The sequence below is a fragment of the Neopelma chrysocephalum genome, unplaced genomic scaffold (genome assembly GCF_003984885.1).
Source record: "Neopelma chrysocephalum unplaced genomic scaffold, ASM398488v2 Primary Assembly neopelma1_122, whole genome shotgun sequence".
Classification (NCBI taxonomy): domain Eukaryota; kingdom Metazoa; phylum Chordata; class Aves; order Passeriformes; family Pipridae; genus Neopelma; species Neopelma chrysocephalum.
This window is the reverse complement of record NW_020897784.1, coordinates 1080654-1093571: the sequence shown is the minus strand read 5'-3', so window position 1 is coordinate 1093571 and position 12918 is coordinate 1080654. Positions and strand designations below refer to the sequence as shown.

The 12918-nt window shown below is 63.7% G+C and overlaps 1 protein-coding gene across 2 annotated transcripts in view; it reads right to left on the bottom strand.

Annotated features, from left to right (window-relative positions):
* NAV1 (neuron navigator 1) overlaps positions 1-12918 on the bottom strand; it is a 53908-nt gene that overhangs the window by 8239 nt on the left and 32751 nt on the right. For both annotated transcript variants that reach the window (XM_027697727.1, XM_027697726.1), the window contains 10 exons: positions 4508-4646; positions 4006-4303; positions 2943-3636; positions 2382-2840; positions 2137-2178; positions 1824-1972; positions 1044-1214; positions 432-484; positions 244-267; positions 77-154 (listed from right to left, as the gene is read on the bottom strand). In XM_027697727.1, the coding sequence (XP_027553528.1) occupies positions 77-154; positions 244-267; positions 432-484; positions 1044-1214; positions 1824-1972; positions 2137-2178; positions 2382-2840; positions 2943-3636; positions 4006-4303; positions 4508-4646 (2107 nt within the window). The remainder of the gene's footprint in view (positions 1-76; positions 155-243; positions 268-431; positions 485-1043; positions 1215-1823; positions 1973-2136; positions 2179-2381; positions 2841-2942; positions 3637-4005; positions 4304-4507; positions 4647-12918) is intronic.

Here is a 12918-nt window from a genome sequence, read left to right as displayed (position 1 = left end):
GGCATATCCAGCACAAGCCCTGTGCCCTGCAGGGACAGAGTGTTTGTGTCCTGCAGCGGCTCCCATGGGGACTCACGTTAGCAGACAGCTGGGACGTCAGCGTGGCCACCTTCTCCTGTGAGGACTCCAGCTCACGGCGCAGCTTCCGGATTTGCTGTGGGGAGAGAGTGGAGGGATGAGGGGGGCTGGGTGCTTGCCCTCACCGGGGGCAGGAGTGGGCACGAGCAGAGGGTGTGGGCTCACCTCAGACTGCATCTTCTCCTCAGCCTGGCAGCATGAGAGCAAAGAGAGGCAGACAGAGGCAGGCAGTCAGGGGGGCAGCGAGGCACAGACAGGCTCAGCATCAGGCAGAGGCATGCACAGAGCCCCCCCGATCCAACCCACACCCCCCAGCCATGCACAAAGCAGCGCAGCACAGAGGCAGCTCTTACGGAGGAGTAAGTGGAGGATGCGCTGGAGGCCAGGGACAGCACCGATCCGTGAACTGCAACAGAGGAAAATCCAGGGTGTCAGGGTGCCTTGGACAGTGGCACCCCAGGGGCCGCAGGTCAGGGCACAGCAGGGTGCAGGGGACAGCACTCTCAGTGGTGGGGAGCTCTGAGAGGCCTGGGGAAGGCATAGGGTAGGAGAGCAGCTGCTCAGCACTGTCCGTTTCTTGGTGCGTGGCTGCTGAACTCCCTGGGCACGTGGCAGGGAACACCACCCTCCACCTGTACTCTCCTCTCTGACTGAGCTCAGGGGCTCTGCCACCCTCCCTGGCTACTTGGGTTTCCTCCTCCGCAGTGCCACAGCACCCTGGGGCCAACCCAGGGACACTGGACACCCACGGGGGTCAGAGTGGGCTGTGACCCAGGGCAGACGCCAGCACAGAGGAGTCCACCAGGCCCCTCAGGACTGCTATCCCTTCTCTGATGTCAAGGATGGGATGCACTGACTCATCCGATAGTGCTGTAGCACCAGTGGGAAGGGACAAGTGTGCAAGGGAGCCCCACCACCACCCTTGGAGCCTCCTCTGCCTGGGCAGGAGCGCAGCACACTCTCACCATCGTCCACAGGGTCCCGGAAAGAGCCCGAGCGGATCATGCCTTTGGGCTTGTCGGCCAGGGAGAGGGTGCTGCCCATCTGGGAGGTGCTGTACAGCTCGAAGGTGGAGTCGTGGGTGGGGATGCTGTTGGAGCGGGTGATCCGCGGGGCTGCGGTGGCAGTGGGGCTCACTGCAAGGAGAAAGCAGGGAGGAAGCAGGCTCAGAGTCACACTGGGGACTTGGGATCGGGATGGGGAAGCAGGGCTGGGAGCGATCCACAAGAAGTGGAATGCAGCAAGGAAGCAGGGATCATGGTCCCAAAGCAGGGAGGGGCTGGGGGAAAGTTAAAAGGCAGGTTGATGCTGGGAAGACCTGGACACTAGCACCGAGGTAACCACTGGGCTGAGAAACAAATCCATCACTCCAGGGCCAGGTGGGCACCACCACACCAGAGACCATCACCTGCAGCTGCAGGAATCCAGCCTGCTGCCCCAACCTGTCCGTCTGGAATCCCCAAACCTGCCAGGAACATGTAGCTCCTGCTGAGAGCAGGGCAGGGCTCACCCCTTGCCCCACTGGGCACACTTAGAGGAGCAGGGACCACGGACTGAGCCCCGAAGGTGGATGAGATGCCCTGAAGCAGAGGTGATGGATGTCCCTGGTCCCAACCTAGCACCAAAAGCACCAGGCGCTGGGTGTTGAGCAGGGGCAAGGAGAAAAGCAGCACCCAGGGAGGCACCAGGGGAGCACAGGGAGAAGGAAGGAAGGGGGCTGGGGACCGGCAGCAGAGGGCACTGACCGATGCTGGTAAGTGGACCCTTCCCAACCAGCGCCATGGGGAGGGCAGGGGGCGAGGGCAGCTCCTGCTGCTCGTCCGACTCTGGGAGCCCACTGATGGCGTGCGAGTGGCGTCGCTCCTTGGCCTCCTCCTGGGAGTGCAGCTGGTACCTGAGGAGCCGCAGACAGACACGGTGAGATCAACCAGGACTGCCCCAGATCCTGCCCAGTGTGCTGTAGCCCAGCCTCCTCAGCTCAGGGGCACTGCCCTGGAAAGCTCCACATGCCCTCTCTCTCTCCCCAGCACCATCCAAAAGTGATTTGGGCTCTTTTACCTCAACCCTTTCTTGGGCAGGGTGTTCCTGTCGCGGTTGGCACTGGAAGGGAAGGAAAAACTGAATGACATCCCTGCAGAGATGAGGGAAGGAGCCATGGGGATTGAGCTGCAGGGACAGGGGGCTTTTCCCCAGAAATGTAGCAGGAAGAGGCTCTGAAGCAGGCAAAGGTCATGGCAGAACAGCAGGGATGGATCTGAGCCCATGGAGGTGCCCCAGAGACCCAACCCTTTCTCCAGCCATACCTGTCCAGATGCGTGAGCCGGGGGCTTCCGCTCCAGCCCAGCTCCCCTGCCTCTTCCTCCTCCTCTTCCTCCTCTGTGCTGGCAGCGGGTGCAGCAGCAGGGGTGGTGGTGGTGGTGCTGCCCCCTGAAAAGGCACTGGGCAGGCTCATGGGCATCTGCAGGGACTCCATGCTGCGGTGCAGGCCAGAGAGCTTGGGGTACATCCTGCCCTCCTTGGGGACGCTGAAGCCGCCCATGAGCTCCAGACCCTGAGAGAAGCTGGCTGAGTTGATGTTGAGGATGGGGGCAGGGCTGGGGCTGAAGCAGGGTGCCAGGTGCCCGCCGGCCGGGTGCAGGTCCTGGAGCTTGGCAGTGTGAGGGGGGTGCAGCTCGCTGGAGGAGGGCAAGTCTAGGCTGTTAGAGTTGACTTTGTCCAAGTTGGCTAGGGTGGGAGGCTTCACATAGGTCTTGGCAGCCGTTCTGGAAGGGGAAAATGGGTAAGGAAACAGGTGAGACTCAGGTGCTGGTGCTGAGCACAGCCGTGCCAGGCACCTGCTGCCCTCAGGCGTGGAAGGACCATACCTGAGAGGTGTGGAGGGCAGCTCAGCCACCTTGGCCACTGGCGGGAGGTTGGCCTGGGCTTTCGGTGTGCTCTCAGGTGAGCTGACACTCTTCAGTGTCCCGCACTCAGAGTCAAGTGCCACTGCCTTGGCCTTGGCCTTCTCCTTCTCGCGGTCCGTCTGGTTCACAGGGGCCGGTGTCCCACGGCCGGCGCTGATCTTGGACGGCTCCTTGAGCCGTGACACCGAGATGCTGCCCTGCTTGGTGCTCAGCATGCTGGGGTCTATGCTGCTGCTGACCGGCCGGGCTGCGCTGCGGCCACCAGTCACGCTCATGGAGCTGGACTTGGCGGGCCGGGGCAGGCTGCGGTACTGGATGTTAGTGCGAGCCCCTGGGGCCAGGAACCCAGGCTCAGCTGCGTTGGAGACATCCAGGCTTGTTTTCCTCCCACTGACTGGCTTGACGGGGATGCCGGAGCTCTTCTGGATCTTGCCGAGTGTGGCTGAGCCCCCAGCCTGCATGACAGTGGCAGTGCCGGTGGCAGGGGCTGGTTTCTTGTAGCCAAAGGAGCTGGAGGACGAGGGGCGCGCGAGCCCCGACGGGGGCTTCTTGGCATCAGCAGTGCGGTCACGGCCGGCATCGGAGGAGGAGCGCTGCAGGCCCGTGCTCTTCACAGACAGCTTGCTCTTGTCAGTGGCTTTGGTCTCAGGCTTGCCTAGTGGCAGGGAAGGACAAGTTAGTGTCCCAGGAGGCTTTGGGGACATTTGGGAGTGAGCTAGCCCAGACAGAATACGCGCATCAGAGATGCAGGGATGTGATGGAGAAGAAGAGACATGCCAGGTCCCTGGTGCACCCAGTGAGCCCCCAGCCTGGCATGTGGACTCGAGGCCATGGAGCAGGCACAGACCCCCAGTCTGCCTGCAGGGACACACAGCCCTGTACCCCCCTCCAGCCACGCCCAGCTCCTGGGACTGAGCACAGCCACAGGGCATCCCGTGGCTGATGTGCTCTGGAAGGTGCACAAAGACATCACCTAACCCTCTCCCCGTTGGAGAAGATGGACCCTGCCCAAACTGGGTCTCACCTGCCACTTTGAGGGTGCTCTGGGCTGTATGGGTGATGGGGGAGGTCACAGCCACTGGAGGGGGCTTGCCCTTCTTGAGGGAGCCCGGAGTGCCCAGACTGACAGGCTTCTTCAGCTCGCCGCCCTTGGGCCCCTCCTCACCGCCATCCGAGGGCTCCCGCCGCCACTTGGAGGAGCCATGCTCCATCTTGAGGCTACTGCTGTCGTAGTCCAGCTTCTTGGGCGCCTTCTCCTCACCCTCACCGTACCAGCTCAGCCCACTCTCCACCAGTGAGCGCTTCTCCGAGTCTGTGCGCAGCTGTGGGCAGACCAGAGTCAGGGGCGCTCCTGGCACCCACCCCAAACCCATCCCCAGAAAGCCAGCTGGGAGAAGGATGCACCAGACACCCTGTGCCATGCCTGTTTTCCAAAACTGGCATACTCCATCCCCTCTTTCCTGCCGAGGCAGTGGCACCAGGTCGGAACCAGTGCCGGGAACGGTCTGGGTGCTGCTGGCACCTACCGCTATGGCCGAGTTCCTGCGTGAGGTGGTGGGGGTGGAGGGCAGGGAGTTGAGCGAGGAGCTGGCGTTGAACTCCTCTGAGCTGAGGTTGTCAGAGGCATCGCTGAGGCCGCTACTGATGGAGCTGCTCTCATCCCAGCTGCAAGGGACAGACAGCATCAGATCCCTGCCCAGCCCAGTGGGTCACACCACCTGCAGGAGCCTCCCTGCTCCAGGGGCTGCTGGGGCAAAAACCAGCTCCTGGTAGTGCCCATGGCAGGAACAAGGTAGGAAGGGGCCACAGCTGTCTCCAGCCAGCCTGGGATGGGGTCAGTGTACCACTGGCACACAAGCCCCAGTGACCCTACATCTCCCCATTAGGGCCCTGTGGGGGCTTTGGGGGGATGGAGGGTACCTGCGCAGGGCAGGGAAGTCAGCACCCACACCACAGGGCTGGCAGCACCACAGCTGGCACCAAACCCCCTGCGACGCGCCCCACCGAGAGGGCTGGGATTGTCGGAAAGGGCAGGACCACTGGAATAAACAAACCAGCCGTCCCAAAGCATCCACCCTTCCTTGGGTGGCCCCCACCCACTCCACCCACCTCCCCCTCTCCAGCACCCAGCAGCCACAGGCAGCAGGTCTGGGCACCACTGCTATGTCGAGGCTCTGCTCCGTGCTGGGGCTCAGCTGAGCGTGCACAACCCCATCTGCAGGGCCGTCAGTCAGCGCCCTGCTGGGGCAGCAGCTGCCCAGGCGCCCCACGGGCCCAGCCGGCTCCGCAGCACAGGGCTGTGCCCACGGCGATCCGGCACAGACGGGCACGGAGCACCTTCCAGCAGGATGAGCACGGCCCCTTTCAGGTCAGCAGCTGAGTAGGTCAGCAAGGCCCCGCAGCCTCCAAGGGGCTGTGGGAGACTGGGGGAGACAACACTGGAAACAGGTTGCCCAGAGAAGATGTGGGTGCCCCACCCCCAGAATTGTTCAAGGCCACGTTGGACAGGGTTTGGAGCAACCTGGTCGAGTGGAAGGTGTCCCTGCCCATGGCAGGGGGTAGAACAAGATCAGCTTTAAGGTCCTTTCCAACCCAAACCATGTCATGATTCTGTAACAAGCTGCAGGGCAGGAGCAGAGCTGGGGGGTTGCAGCCAGCCCCAGTCCCTGCTGGAGATGCCTGTTTCTCTGCACTGGGGCCAGAGAGGTGCAGGAGAAGCCCAGTGAACACCAGAGCCCCAGCAGCTGGTAAATCCATTTCATGTCATTCAAGTGACACTCTGACTCTGGGGACAGGGCAGCATGGCCACGCAGAGAAGAGGGCACCTGTGCCAACTGCAGTGCCAGAGTACAAGCAACAGTCATCACCATCCCCTTCAGGATGCCCCAAAGCCCAAGATGGAGCAACACAGGCAGCTCCAGCACCCTATGACCAGCACTCTGTGTCCTGCTCTTTCCGTCAGGAAAGAGTTCATCAGAGACTGCCCAGAGCCAGGATGGACACAGCCCTCTACATCCCCACATCAACTTCTTGGATAGAACCCACAGGTGCTGCTGCCCAGGAAGGGATTTCACTAGGACCATGTGCCTGGGATGTACTGCTGAGCTGCTCAACTCCAAGCATCTCCCACCACCAGCCCTGTGCTGGGGGTGACTTCCCACCGGGACAGAAATTCCCACCCCAGAGCCCGCAGCAAAGCTCCTCTCCCAGCGGGCAGCGCTGGGAGTGAGGCCAGGCTTCAGGAGAGCCACATCCTGCAGGGACATGGTTGGGGCTACACAGAGTGTTGGGTGTCTCAGTTTGGCCTCTGGGACCTGGCAGAGAAACCCCAAATACTCTTCCAGCCACATATGGTATACCTTGCTGCCCTGGCCCCAGGCACCCAGAGAGCAACAGGGAAAGGGGCACAGGGTCAGGGGCTGAGCTGGGGCAGCAGGTGACCCCAGATCCGTCTTGGCAACCCAGTGCCAAGGAAGGACAACATGGAAGGTCACAGGTGACATCCCAAAAACACTCAAAGCCTGGGGTGAGGCCGGGGAGCCAGCTGCGTTCTGTGGGAGCGACTCTGACTCTCTCATGAGACACATGGCTGGCACATTGAGGGATCCCCCAAACTGGCACGTGTATGCCACAGGCAGCACAGCAGTAAAAGCCTCAACCTCAGCACCACTGGCTTCTTGGCGAGCCCAAACTCGGGGAGCAAAGCCGAGTCTTGGCACCTCGAGTGCCCCCCGGAACCCCTAAACGGGGGGCAGCCATGTCGCACCCCCTGCTTTGTGCTCCATCCTCTCCATCTTACCCAGAGCCATTCCGAGTTCCCGCAGCCGGCCCCGCACCGAACCCACTCGCAGGCAGCCCCGCTACAGCTCCCGGGGACGCGGATGCTCAAGGGCAACGTGTCCGTCCTGCCGCGCTCGGAGGCGCTGGCGGGTGGGCGGGACCCACCGGGGGCAGGATGGGACCCACCGGGGACAGGATGGCCCCGGCACGGCCCCGGGGATGCAGATCCCGGCCCCATCCCCGGCCCGGAGAGGCGGCTGCACCGGCAGGGAGGGGGGGATGGACCTGCCCCACGGCGCGGTGCGCGGGGATGCTCCGCTGCGCTCCACCCCGGCCGCGCCCCGGCTCGGAGCGCCCCGCTCGGCAGCCCCGGGGTCAGCGCGGCCGGGGGCACCGGAGTCACGGGAGCCCTATGGGGGCTCGGCCCGGCCGCGCTGCAGGTGCGGGGCGGGGGCCGGAGGATTGGGGTGCCCAGGGGAGCCCCCCCGACGTCCCCGATGTCGCGGTCCCGGGCGCGGCCGCGCTGCCCCGACCCCCCTTTCCCCCCCCCCTCGCAGCGCGGCCGAGACAAAGCACCGCCCGCGGAGCGGCCCCGGGGCGCGGGGCTTTGTCTGCCGGGGCCGCGCTCCGGCCGCGCCCCCGCCCGCCCACCCGCCCAGTGCCGGTGCGGTGCCCGTCCCCGTGCGGTACCTGCTGGCGAGGCGCGGGGCGCGGCGCGGCCTCCCCGCCCGCAGCATCGTGCTGCCCGCGGTGCGGCGCGGCCCCGCCGGGCGGGCGAGAGGGGCGGGGGGCGGCGGGGCCGCCCCGCTGCCCCCCCCCTAAAGCCGCAGCGGGCACCGGGGCCCCCTCCGCCGTCCCCCAGCCCCGCCTCGACCCCTCCGGGACGGGCCCGGGGTCCCGGCTCTCAGCCCCGCCCTCCCCAGCCTCCCGCCCCGCGGCCGTGTCTGCACATCCTGCCCCCCAGCCCGGTCCCTGGTGTCCCCCAACCTCAGCCCAGCGTCCCCCCAGCTGCCCCCGGAGCCCCCAGGCCATCACTCACACACCCAAAGGCAGCACCAGTGGCCCCCAGTCCAGCCCACAATGTGACACCAGAGGCCATCCCTCAGACTGGCCCCGGTGCCCCCCAAGCCGCCCTGTTCTCCCTCCCCAAAGGAACCACCTCCCACTGTGGGGTGCTGGGACATTTGCTCCCAGCAACCCCAGTGCACACCCCCAAGTAAGGACACCCACGCCCACCCTGCTCTGCCCTTCATCAACCAAAATCCCTATTTTTGTCCTTTTTCTCTCTCTCACATCAGAGCAGGAACCACGCTGCAGGGCAGGGTCCTCACCAGGATGGTGACAACTGGGACACCTTCACCAGCCCGGCCATGGTGGGCAGAGAGAGTTAACTGCAGCCTTGGCAAGACAGACCCAGTCCCTGCAGGCTGGGAAATAAGTAATTCCTTCCTTGAAGCAACGGCAACGCCTCTTGGCTCCTTCCTCGCTGCCCTATCACTCGCTGCACAGTGCTTGCCCCAGCACGGCGTGGCACAGCACGGCTGGCCAGGGGTGCCTGACCATCCCTGTCCCTACTGATCAGCTCCTGCTCGCACCAACCCCTGGCCAGAGCTCATGGTGAGGTCGCCAATACCTCCTGCAGGCAGCCAGCCCTGCAGTGGGGTGTCAGCTCCACAGCCACGTGTGCAAACGGGGCAGCACAGCCCACCCAGCACTGCATCCCCACGGTCCCTCCAGCCTGGCACGATGCCAGACACCATCATTTCCCTCCTCTTCTGCTGGCCAGCTGCCTCAGCCCTGACACGGCCAGCTCGGGCAGCGTCAGAGGAGCTTCAGCTGGGCCCAAATCTGGGCTAGGGACATCCAGGGTGGCAAGGGGAGACAGCCTGGAACAGCCCAGCACAGTCCAGCACAGCCCAGCACAATGGCCCCCGGGACAGGCAGCTTTGACCCTGTCAGAGCCATGGGCCCACTGTGAGACGACAGCAGAGAATCGCTGCTGATCACAGCAGCCCCACTGGCACCAACACTGGCACTGACCCCATGCAGAGGAGCATCCCCAGCCCATTACTCAGCAGAGGTTGCTGTTGTGGCCCAAGGTTCAAACTCTCCCTGTTTCACCTGTCTCACACTGGCACAGACACCTGCCCGTGCACCAGACAGACCCGCTGGAACCAGTGGGGGCTCCTGACACCCGTGTCCCTGCCAGGCTGGTCCTGCCGGATCCCAACTGCCTGCCTGAAGCCCACCCTGGATGAAAGCGAGTCCCTCCTGGTCTGCCCTGGCCCCTTCCTCCTGTCACAGGGGAGGAAGTGCAGGGCCTGCACCAGGGGGTCCCACACCCCACATCAGCAGCTCACTGGCACCAAGGGGGCTCTGTGGCACTGGTGCCCCCAGCCCCAGCCTTATGCTGTGACTTGAGGCAGGAGCAGTGAGGAAAGCACAGGCACAGCCGGGACTCTTCCCACCCTCCCCCTCTCCTCCACTTAATGGGGCAGAAAAACCAATTAGCTGCATAAATCCCACTGGGAGGGTTGGGGGCTCCCCATGGGCACGGGCAAGGGGGGCTCTGCTTCCCCCTCACATCCACATCAGAAACCACTTCAGGGCATGACAACACTCATCACTTCCTCCCTGACTCCCTTAGGATCCCCACAGCCCCTTAAACCCCTCCGTACCCTCCAGGACCCTCCCAGACCCCCAGGTACCCTCTCATATAGTGCCAGCCCCTGCAGAGAGCCAGGCTACCCTGACTCTGGGTGTTTTCTGATTGGATTTTGGGTACTGGCATCTGGCACCTTTCACTGAAGCCATGCTCAAAGGAAGAGGGGGCTGCAGAGACCTGCCAGATGTGGAAACTGAGGTAGGGAAGGGGGATCTGACTCGCCTGAGCTCACCCAGTAGAAGAGGATCAGCACATCACATCTTGCGGTTGATCCAGCACCTCGTTCTCCAGGCAGCACAGGATCTGGCCCCTGGCCCCCCACGGCCCTGAGGAGTCCTGGGTACTCCCCCCAGGGGAATCCTGAGTGTGCATGGTCCCTGCACAGGGGGACCACAGCCAGGCTGTGCCTCCATCCCAGCTCTGCACCACCAACCACAGTAACAGCGGGTTCTGATTTCCCCGTGTCAGCGAGGCTGAGGCCATGGGGGGTCAGCCAGCACTCACTGCCCGTTGCAGTGACATTTGCCACTGGCCCCAACCACTCTCCTGGCCACCGTGTCAGTGCAGCTGCGAGCTCAGCTGGCCCCACTGTGGGGGACAATGAGGGGTCACCCTGTAACCCACCCGAGTGGTGGAAACCCCAGAGGAAGTGTGTCCCGGTGTGGGGATCTCCACTGGCAGTTACGGTGACACACAAAGCCTCGGTCAGGGCCACTGCAGCACATGGGGGCTGCAGCAGCTGCATGTGGTGCTCGGAGAGTCCCAGGGCAGTGCCGGGGTGGGGAGCGGTGTGACTCAGCCCGCTTGCGAAATTCCTATTTTTCCCTGTTGTCTGGACAAGCCAGTGACCTCGGACACCTCAGCTCACAGCAGCAAGACCCCTCCACAGGCACGTGGCATGTGGCACATGGCAAAGCCAGGTCTTGAGGTCCCCAGACAGCAAGCAGACAGGCAGGTGGGTTTGGGGGGCAGATTCCCTCTAGCAGATCTCCCCAGGGCATGTGGGTGTGCGAGGTCAAGGCCCGGGCTCGGCACCTCCATGTCTGCATCCAGCCCCACCAACTAGTCACAGGAGCCAGCAGCTTCCCACATCCTGGGCGTGTGCTGACCCCCCGGTGCCCTGCATCCCCGAGCCCCACAAGCCCAGAATCCCCTTCCCAAAATATGCCTCGTGCAGCCGCTGCCACAGACCCAGGCGGTCAGGGTTTAGCACTGGAGACCTGGACCCAAACCCCAGGGTACAGAGCCGCTGAAGAGCAGGGCAGAGGAAGGCACTGGAATGGTGGTGATGCCCAGCAGGGTCCTGGGGCCCCCTTCTGGGAACATCCCCCATCCCCAGATGGGAGGAACCCACGAGCCTGGTACACGGCACAGCCCAGCAAATATTTATCCAACATCCCTCCCCAGCTGGCCAGGCCGGGGCCCCACACACACGCCAGGCCACGTGCAGGGCCACAGACGTGACCCATGGGATGTCCCCGACGAGAAATGACTTCACAGGCTCGCTGGGACAGGGCGAGGGGTCATCCCAGACCGGCCAAAGCTGAGCGAGGGGCGTTTAAGGGAAGGGAACAGGCAGCAGCGCCAATCCTGCTCGGAGCAGGAGAGGAGGGCGGCCGCTCCCCCGCTGCTCTTGGGGAGCCGAGCCAAACATCTGCTCCCGCCTCCGGGCTGCGCCAAGCCCGAGGAGCTGTGAGGAAGCCAGAGTCAGGCCAGCCCGAGCACAGCGGGTGTCAGCTCCAGAGCATCCCTCCAAGGAGGATGCTGCTGGCAGCCCCCAGCCCTGCTGGAGGGGACCACAGGCCCTGCAGCACCCGGCTGCCAGCAGCACCACCACGGTGGCTTTGGACAGTGCCATGAGGTGTGCCATGAGCTGGACATACATGCCCCACGGTCCCAATGCCAAAAGCTGCTGCCTCAGCTCCATTTCATGCCCACGAGCAGAGTCAGGGCAGTACTTGGCTAACCAGTTGCTGCAATAGCTGTGGTGGGACCCACCTCTAACAAGGTCAAAAGGACATCCTCAAATCACAGTGGTCCCAGGGTCACACACAGACTCCCCCCTCAGGGCTCTGGAAGCCCAGGGGACACGCGCAGCCCCAGGGACCAGTTCTGGAGTGATGCCCCCACACCGCAGCCCTGCAGCGCACACAAGACCATCATTGCTCCCACAGCCACGGCAACAGAAGGAGCTGACTCAGCAGCCAGCCCCGCTCACTCCCTCTGCACCCCACGAGCTCCAACCGCAGCAAAGCCTCACAGCATCCCACTCACTCCCCACTGTGAACCAACTGGCCCCAGGAACACCTGGGGGTGCTGCTGCACCAGCACCCAGGATAGGTCAGGTCCTGAGCACACACAGCACAAAGAGAGACACACCAACGTGCAGCCGCACTGTGGTGGCACTGCTTGGACATGCAGGGCATGGCCAGAGCAAAACCAGGGTAAACCTGGCTGGCACATCCTTGCTCCTGCTCCTCACCACTGCCCAGTTCATGTGCAGGTCTGCACGGAAAGGTGCCCATGCTGAGGCACTGCGGGCCCCACACTGTGGCCATGCAGACAGAGAGGTCCCTTGGGGACCTCCCAGTGGGGTGACATTGGTGGGGTGAACTCCAGTGTCCAAGAAACATCCTCAGCCTGGATGGGAAAGTGTCACTGGTGGCAACACACCCCTCCTGGAACAGGCATTGGGCAAGGAACAGCGAGCAGCCACTGAGTGGTGGCAAGTGGGAATCAGAGTTGACCAAGAAAGGGAGCAAAGATGTTTCACTGCTGGAGAAACAGCCCAGGGCTGGGTGCTGTCTCTGCCCATGCCCTGTCCAGGCCCCAAGGAGAGACAGGACAGGGCAGAAGAGCAGCACCATTCCTTCCATCCATTCTGACACCCCGAGGTGCATCCTGGTGGGCGTTCCCTGTGCCAGGTCTCTGCCCTGCTGCAGAGCACAAGGAGAATATGGTGACACCAGGGACAAAAGAAGGGATGTGCTGCCAAACTGGGGGGGCAAAGCCAGAGCTTTCCACCCCCTGAAACCGGCTGCAGGATGCCACTGGAAGAAGTGTCAGGCTGATGGACGCAGGTATGGCTGGACGAGGAGCCAGGATGCTGGCACATTTGGCTGACACAGGAATGATGCTGGGGTCTTGGATGTCCCCAGCCAATCCCTGTTCAAACCTGACTTCCCCACTCCCTTTCTGAGCTGGGCCCCAGGTCCCCCACTGCCTCCTTGGCTGGGCTCACCCCAATCTCCACCCAGCTGAATCCACCCCAACACCCCACAGGCAGCACCCCTGCCCCGGCAGTGCCTCACCTACCTCAGCCCTCGCTCCTTCCAGGCTGCTTCCCTGCCGAGCCATGGGGATGCTGGGTTGCATCCCACAGCCCCACATGTCTCCAACAGGGACGTGTCACCACGTCCTCTGAGCCGTCTCTGACCTACTGCCCTACAAGCCCGGGCGTGCGCCGGCGCCGTGCAGGGGACGCTGCCCCGC